This window comes from Fusarium sambucinum, chromosome III (genome assembly GCF_050947815.1).
Source record: "Fusarium sambucinum isolate potato_lamoka chromosome III, whole genome shotgun sequence".
Classification (NCBI taxonomy): Eukaryota; Fungi; Ascomycota; class Sordariomycetes; order Hypocreales; family Nectriaceae; genus Fusarium; species Fusarium sambucinum.
In genome coordinates, this window is record NC_139292.1 from 8,353,364 (window position 1) to 8,362,124 (window position 8,761).

Genomic DNA, 8,761 nt, shown 5'->3' on the forward strand with positions numbered 1-8,761 from the left:
CATTATTTCGTACAATCTCTTTTGCCTGTTTAAGTGCAAGGATGCCAGCTTTCAATTCTGCGATTTAGTTCATCATATTCGGCTCGGTTAACAGGACGCTCTGGCTGTACGTAGACGCTTGGCCAAAGAATACCCCAATAGTAGCTTTGGCATTTACTTGACCGTTACCCCTGCAGGCACCATCAACCGCGATAAATATGCTGTCGATATGTGGTGCAATGCAATCACAGTGCCTGCAAGGATAAGCGTCTTCGCATGCCACATACGTCCAGTCCTTATCATCGTTGGAGACCTCGATCAAGTCTAGGTCTATGTCATCTCTGTAGCGCAAGCTAGGCTCAAATTTGCGATCCTGTGCCCATGCTCGGCCATCTGGCTGATAGTGCGCACTGGTTGCCATATTTGCGGGGCCTGCTTGGATATGGCAAGGTCGTGATTAAATAGAATCGTGTTACCGGGCGACGCGGTATACAGACTCGACCTGGCTATAGACGGCGTAGCTGCATACGAATAAATGTTATTGTTGATGGATGATCATGCGAAGCTAAGAACATTTACCTCGTGCCAGGCAATTTCAACCATGGGATATGCTGCATGGATGCCTGGGCGCCTAAATCTTAAATAAGGCTCTGGTGGCCAACCCAATCCGCGCATTTATCCAATCAACTCCATATCTTTAGCTTCCAGCCAACAGCGCACCTACCGACCGTCAACTCGCCAAATCAGCTCATATTGATTGATATACCAACCTGTGGAGTATTGCGTAACGCAATTGCCGTAGCCTCGCCATATGCAGTACTCCAGGGCTAAGTGTATAATCGTCTACTCCTCGTTACGGCACATCTTTAGCAAACCAGAGAACGCTGCCCTCCGCAGGAGCAAAGCGATCAAAGCAGTCGTTCAACGTCATCGCTTGGCTGTTTCCTTTTACTCTGAGAAGGACCTCATTCAGACCCTTCAACACCTACTTAAACAAGGCATATTCGAATCGAAAGACACAGCCCGGTCCATCTATCCAGAGTTCTTTCTATCGCCTGCAGTGCAGAAACAAATCGAGCAGGTCCCAAAACCATCTTCTGTGCCTGACCGAAACCTCTCTATTATGGAAGAACAGAAAGCATGGCTGCGCGAGTAAGTTCATGAGAATGGCATTCTTAGTAAGGATATGCTTCTAGCTATTTCTTTAGGATCTTTAATACAGGAGAGTATTCAGATATCGAGCTTGTATCAACCGACAAACTATACGAAGCACATCGCGTGATCGTGTGCCCCTGGTCACCGGTCATAAAAAAGTCTTGCGAATTCAACGCCGCTAAATCTGACCAGACGGGACCTGAACTGACTGAATTTAGAAACGGCATAACGAAGGCTTCATTTAACTTTGGAGACGTTGATCCTCAGGCAGTAGATTGCATGGTGCAGTTCTTCTACTTATGGGACTATAATCTCGGGTCTCTTATGCCTGAACGTATCCTCGACCAGGATGGGCCACAGGAGGACGAAACCGACGCTTCATGGGGCGCAGACGATGCAACTATCCCCAAGGGTCCGCTATTGATCCTTCACGCTAAAATATTTACGCTTGCACACATCTACGACATCCCTCGCCTCAGAGACTTATCTGTGGAGAAATTCGAGGAAGTAGCTCGGTTGCAGTGGAGATCTAATTGCCTGTTGGATGCGGCACGGGAAGCATACACTGCTACCCCATCTGCCGTCCTGGAAATGCGTAGGGCTATTGTGAGGACGTTCTATGATCACAGGGAGCTGCTGGATGAAGGTCAGGTCAAGGTTTTCTTGCGGGAAATGCATGAACTGGCTTTTGATATTTTAATGTACATGAACAACCCTCCGCCTTCACTGGGTTTCACCAAAAGTAAGTGGCCAGCAGGATTTTAGTTCACAGCCACTTCTTGCACCCTGAGAATACAAGTTTACTCACTTAAGTTCATTTAGTTTGCCTGCTGTATTTTTCTCTTCTACCTCCATATGTTCTGTTTGCCCTGGCTAGCTTGTTACACGGTTCTCCGCCAGTCCAATATCTGGTAAGACGTCTTTAGCTTGTCCCATGGCTGCAAATATGTCACGCTCGATGGAATCTCTGATGTTTTTCAGGCTCTCACTCTGATGCCGTTTAACGTCTTCCTCCTCCTGATTTAACTTTTCCCTCTGAGCCTCAATATCTGCCACCTTCCTATCAGCTTCGTTATGGATAGAAGCAGCATCTCGATTCGCCATGAGAAGTACTTCGTCAATACGCCCTCTGAGCGGTTTAACAGCGTCTAGATATATTGGAGTATCGAGAAGCCGTACAAACTCTTCAGCATCCAGTAAAAACTGGTTAATTTGGAAGAAGTTAAGGTCGAGTCGATGAATGACGACATTCTAAATCTTGCCTACTGAGCTGAGTAGGTTCGAGAGTGACCCAGCATTATCTTCAGTCTCGAATGTTTTATTGTTCCGAAACAAGTCTATCCAGGTTTGCAGCGAAACTGCCTCGGCGCAGCTGCAGTCCCATTTGTCTAGTTCTTGTTGCATTTCTCGCTGTCCGAATGCGAAGCACGCATGCTCTAGTAGCAATTGCATCTGTGACATAAGTCTCTGTCGCGTTCTTATGGGAAAGCGGCAATCCCTGAGTGTCTGACCAGGTCGACTGATTGGTAATTCATCTGCAGCAAGGAAAGTAGTGGATCAGTATATCGCCGGCTCACCTGCGTTAGGAAAGGCACAAACCCACCATCTGCCTCGTTTGATTAGTTACATTCACCATCGAGCGGCTCGATCTCTTTTGTAGGCAGATGTCCAGTTGCTGTCTCTTGCTCTTCTTCTGGCCTTGGTGATGCCTGCTCTTCGAGAAAGAGGTCAGGAAATCGGCATCTTGCAGCATCCATGGACGCGAATATTTCTTGATCGATTAAGAATCTCAGTGAGGTTACCAGAGTTGGAATGCCATATTCATTGATCAGTTTTCTGACTGGTTGTTGGGTTTTCTTCCGCTTCTTAATGGCTGATATGATAGATTGGTCACTTGGGTTGCGATTGGCGATTTTCTTTAACGAGGTCGAGCCTTTAAAAGCAATGTAAACTCTTTGCTCATCAGGAAGAGATGCTTGCTTGACATCTGGTTGCTCGGTATCGTCAGGCTTTTGGGTAGTCACCTCCTCTAGATGGCAGTCTGGACAGGTCACTGTTGTACCAAGCTCGCCTTCGACCTCATAGTCCGCCTTTGCTATGGGACATCGGCACTTGTCGACTGCCGGTGCATTAGACAGTGTCATCGTGATACAGTGATTGACTTGCAGCAGATAAAGATACGGATCAAAGAGCGGTGAGGAAGGACGATGAGGGAGGGATGGACTTGGCTACCAGCGGTAGATAATGACAGCATCATATGTCTCATGCTGCAGCCAATTGAATCCACTAGGCTGAGCTCATCCCCGGTTAGGCGTGTAGGGATAAACAATTTTCAGATGCCATGCAAATCGGAGCAATACAAGCTTCCGAGACATACTTCTACGTAATTTTCTTTGGGCTCCTTTCAGGATTCCTCACATTTGTCGTAAACAGTTAAATAAGGCAAGGTATTTGGATCTCATCTTGACTTTCAATACTGGCGGGCCACAACTCCTACGCTCCATGCGACCTCCTTCTCTAATCAGCAAAGCATCTCTTTAAAAGGGTTATTCCAAACCGGCTTTAGTTACAGCTTCACAGAGAAGTTCTTTATCCAATCCCTTCGTAGTACATCCTTTAAAGAGACTCAATATATAGCTTCGGAACTAGCCACAACGTAAATATCTTTGGTACTGCCCTGACCACAATTGCTATACATGCCCCATATCGCATTTAAAACTGTGTAGTAAAGGAAATACTAAGGAAACCATGTCTCGTCGCAATCTTGGAACTGGTCTACATAATCGACGTCGCTGTCATCAGCATAAAAAACATTCGTCTCGATACCATTAATGCCATCTAAGACCGCATCCTCCCTGCCCATTGCTACTTTTGGGTCTCCCATAAGCTCGAGAGCATTTTTTAGCCTATCACCCGCCAACATTCGGTACTTTTCGTCCTCTTTTGCGATACAGCGAAGAACCTCCTGCTCCTTCTGCTCGAGTTCAGCGCGCTGCTTGGCTATTTCTCCTTGAGCGCGTTCAAGTTGCAGTTGTATGAACTGTTTATTTCGTGTGAGTTCAATAAGTGTTGACTGAGCTTCTGAACGTAAGTGCGAGACGGCTTTTGCATATACTGTATCTCCTAGAACTCCGGCAAGCTCTTCAGCAGCGATGAGAAACTGTTCTAGCCCTGCTGAGTTAGTACGCAGGCGATGAACAGCTGTATGCCTGATGGATGCAATCGAACGCAGAAGCTCTTTCGAGAGATCTCCATTGATTGTCCCTCTCATACTACCCTCACGTCCGAGTAGCTCGGCCCACTTACTGAGCTCGACCGATTCAGGACATTCCCAACCGCGTTTTCGCATGATATCCGGGAGAGCTCTCGTTCCAAAGTCATAACAGGCAAGTTCCAATATCTTTTGCAGTTTCTCCATAAGCATATGCTCAACAGGGAATGGCAGATATACCGGAAACAGCGATAAGTTACCAGCTTTGCTTTCCGTAATACTGTTACTAACGTCTGGCGGTAGATCCAGTCATTATATGTAATAACGAAGATCATAATGACGTACGATATAATGCCGTTGTGATTCCTGTCCAGTCCAGGGTCCCTTGACTGTTAGCCCATTGAGTTTGGATAATACCTTCCAGCGCAGCCTGTTCACTCCTGGTAGCTTCTGCTTCCAGTAGACTCCTGGCTGCGCTCTGGGCTGTACAAGGCTCGAAGAGGCCGGGGAAACGTTCACTGGCAATCGAGGTTGACTCGTAAACCCTATCCGAAAGGAGCTTCAATACTGGCTGATGTATAGCGTCGGCGCCATACTGAGCCACAAGTTGCCGGATTAGACTGCCCTTCCGTAGATGACTCGCGATAGATTTCTTTACGGGCGGAAGCTTTCTGTATTTGGCTTTCTGGCCAACAAATATATCCTTTGTCGCCTGATAAATTATCTGATCATCCAATTGCACGATCACAGTAGCATCCATATCGGATGGTTCAGAAAACTGAGAAGTAAATGTTAATGGTGCTACACAACAATCAAGGGCCGTAGGTAGATGGTAACAAAATTAGAGTTCCTTCTCCGCTTATCAGAAGAGGACTTCATGCGCAACCCAGTCTGCATAGATGCCTGACGGCCTAAATTTTAATCAGACCCTATAGGTTCCTCATTCAGCACGGCATGAAAGTAGTTTAAATGTCATTCTTTATATTTTTGCCATTATATGCGACTAACTAAAATCCTTAAGTATTACTGCCCCTCGATAGTTTATTATTAACCATCGTGGATGAGTGGGCCACAGGCTAGTTGAAGGACTCTTTGGAATAGTAATCTCCCCTGATATGCGCAGTAGGGGGTTAAACCAAGAATTAGTAAATCGGCAAGTATATATAGCAGCTCTCTTTTTACCTATTAGCTTTTCTTCCGCTAATCTCGCACTTACTGCATTATCGCAATAGCTAACATTCGTAACCTATATATCGCCGTCTTCTGCTTGCCCCCAAGGTGCCTCTCCGTCTGTTCAGCTATATGTGCCACCACGGACTGCCACACCGCCGTCGAATACACTGGCCCACCATCACCGGATGGCCTAGCTGGCCTGGAGCCCCCCTCGTCGTTAATCTATTCAATGCTTACTATGTTCAGCCTGCTCTGTACCTCTATCACCCACTCCGACCTCTCTGACCTCTCCGACCATGTCGAGAAGGCACTGTCAAGTACGAGGACCTTGCTATAGTACACTATCGCTTCCAGCCGCTCCCTGAGGTTAACGTCCATCGGCATCGGGTTCCTGTGGAATCGCCCTCGGCTGATAAAGTCTATGTCGCTGTCGCTCGAGACTGCTGATCGGGCGAGGACCGCAATCCACCACACGTGCGGGTTGTTTCGCGGCGTCGACTGAGCCTTCCTCAACGTCTTCATAAGCAGCTGCCGGATGGGAACCCAGATATACTCGAACCCTCCCTTTTCTCGATTCCGCGCTATCGCCTTGAGATCCACTTGCCAGACCTCTTGCTCGACATCCAGGATGTCATCGATCTGGCTCTCCGTCAACCGCATACCCATCTCCTCTAGCGTGCCCTCGCTGTGCGAGTGAGCGATGAACCCCACCAGGCTCGTCCAGATCGACTGGTATCGCCGTCGTTTACCGAGATCATAGACGGCTGCGAGGCTCTCAAACGCGCCTTGGTCTCCATCCCCCCATTTCCTTCGTCTATACTGTTCAATGCGGCCCGCGGCGCCCGCGGCCATCGCTCTGTCATGGCCTCTATCCCGTCCAGGTCGTTCCAGAAGGCTGACTGGATGGTCATTCGCCTCCGGCGATCGTCAGCAAACCGACGCTTCTGCCCCCTTGCGTTCTCCACCCCGTCATCGTCCTCGTCGCCGCCCGTGAACTGCACAACCTTGCGGTTCGGCGCCAGCGCTACTTCCGGCGTGGGACTCGTTGCCGACAGGTATCCGATCCAGTTCCTTTTGATCTTATCTTACTAGCTAAGTGTATGCTGGCAACTACCAGAAACCATTCGGCCTGAGCGAATACAGCGTAGACAAAGCCCTGTGCTTTCGTTTAAGTGATCCAGGCTCCAACGACGACTTTTCCTATATTCTGGGGCGGCATGCTTGTACTCATGCTGACATGCAGTGCTTCGCTCCTCGGGGATCGGATCTGGCATCGTTTCGGCTTTCTCTAGTGCCTTGGAGATAGAGGTACGAACTAACTGTGCCGGCCAAAGATCACTCCGTTCTAAAAGCTTTATGTATGCATACGCATATTTGCTCGTCCATCCACACTTGTGACAACACAGCCCGGTCCCATCGTTTACTCCTGCTATAAGAATTTCTGCTATCTTGAGCCTTACGAACCCTCTCTGCTCTTCTAGCAAAGCTGTTTATTAGTCCGTCAGTTACTTATCCAAACAATTGTCGGAGTACTTACAGAATACCTTCCACGGCATAGCAGATTCAACTTCATCCGAGGAGAGAGTATGATAAGCGCCATCGTGGCCAAGTACCAATGCTCGAGTAATCTCCTTGAACGCTTGCGCATTACGGAAGAGGTATGCCGCGGCAGTTAGAAGCATCAGATTGTCAGGGTCATCTCCAGGGGGTCGAAGCCAGGTGTCGCTTGCAAATTCCAGGGCATTCACGCAATCATATTTGTCTGCAACAACAGCAACTGCGAGGACGTCGCCAGCGGGAAGGGTCCGAGGCACTTCCTTGTTCTGATAGTGAACAACCGAACAGATAATCTTTAATGCAATAGCATTGTCTTCAGGCAGCGATAAATGGAATGGGCCATCCGGATCGCGCATGTCTTGGCCTTCTTTCCAGTTTGGACCGAGCATAACAGCGAATGGTTTGGAGACTGTCATCAAAAACATAGACCGGACACGGAGTTTCGTCTCTTCCGGCCCGACTATCAGAATAAGGTCGCCATCTGAAGCAATTGCAATGACTTTGCTTGTCTGCGTGTCTCTTGGGTTTTCCATGCTGATTTGTAACACTTTGTCGGTATTACGAGAAGGCGGCGTAGACAAGGCAGATGATGGCCGTGGGTACCCCGCATTCTATGACACCATTATGTGTTCATTTATCGCTTACCAGGGATGGAACAGTAGCATCGCTGTGTTCCCCCGCTTCTAATAGAGGACGCTGCAGTGGACTGCCATAGATTGGTGGGAACAGAGGCATAAAGTAAGAGATTTAATAAAAAAATTCTGTAGCAATTTGAGCTGAAAGCTCGAGTGCCCTGGAAAAGCTTGGGAACAAAGACCAAAGGAACTGGATCTTAAGAAAGGCTTGATTCTCAACCGATTTAACGTCATTGTGGCTTAAGTTGCGCGGTAAGGCATTGCCATAAGCAATCATGTGTCAAAAAAGGTCTCAACGCTCAAATCAGAAATCACAAAAAACAAGAGCTAACTCTGTCACCAAATAAACTGAAATGTGTTATTCTTCAAATATTACAATAGCTATATGAAATGTCGTTAAGTTATGCCCTGTCTTGTCGCATCCTCTACTCTAACCAGGGATACATGTTAGAAACGTCAAATTCATCATCATACGTCCCAACGTCAGCATATCCTGTGCCATCCGCCCCTAGCAGAGGCTCCGAGAGAAATTGTTACTGCCTATTATTCCAAGATGAAATCAACAACGTCTCGCTGGTTTCAGCCTCCCGCTGATGATCCAGGAAAGACGATCCTCGATCAATAGTTGCCTCATTGAACATGAGATCCAGGGAAGAGTTTTCGGCTTCTGGCTCAATTAAAGATCCATGCGGAATGTCATTGCTGCCCAGAAGCTGATCTTTCTCCTTATAGAGATAAGATAACTGCAATTGAACATCACGAATGATGTCAGCGAAGAGACTTTGAACCTCCTTGGTAAGTAGGATAGCAAGCAAAGATGCCTTTTCTTCCAACTTAGTAGTTACAGCTTAGGGTTAGGGTTAGGGTTAGGGTTAGGGTTAGGGTTAGGGTTAGGGTTAGGGTTAGGGTTAGGGTTAGGGTTAGGGTTAGGGTTAGGGTTAGGGTTAGGGTTAGGGTTAGGGTTAGGGTTAGCCTTACCCTATACCCAGCCAGATGTTTTAAATCTACCGAATTACGATATATCAACGTTCATCTAGAGGTAGTTCATTAG

The 8,761-nt window shown here is 47.6% G+C and overlaps 3 protein-coding genes across 3 annotated transcripts; 1 reads left to right on the top strand and 2 right to left on the bottom strand.

The window, feature by feature from the left end:
- Positions 1-790: 790 nt before the first annotated feature.
- Positions 791-1,899, top strand: FSST1_013015 (uncharacterized protein; the record flags this gene model as incomplete). Its single annotated transcript, XM_083236292.1, has 2 exons — positions 791-1,131; positions 1,353-1,899. 2 exons carry the CDS (start codon positions 791-793, stop codon positions 1,897-1,899), a joined length of 888 nt encoding a protein of 295 aa, XP_083082711.1.
- Positions 1,900-2,007: 108 nt separating this feature from the next.
- On the bottom strand, positions 2,008-3,278 carry FSST1_013016 (uncharacterized protein; the record flags this gene model as incomplete). The annotated part of the gene is made up of 2 exons (XM_083236293.1): positions 2,008-2,282; positions 2,762-3,278. 2 exons carry the CDS (start codon positions 3,276-3,278, stop codon positions 2,008-2,010), a joined length of 792 nt encoding a protein of 263 aa, XP_083082712.1.
- A 593-nt stretch (positions 3,279-3,871) lies between these two features.
- FSST1_013017 (uncharacterized protein) lies at positions 3,872-7,608 on the bottom strand (the record flags this gene model as incomplete). Its single annotated transcript, XM_083236294.1, has 4 exons — positions 3,872-4,638; positions 4,691-5,123; positions 5,777-6,417; positions 7,056-7,608. 4 exons carry the CDS (start codon positions 7,606-7,608, stop codon positions 3,872-3,874), a joined length of 2,394 nt encoding a protein of 797 aa, XP_083082713.1.
- Between the last annotated feature and the right edge of the window lie 1,153 nt (positions 7,609-8,761).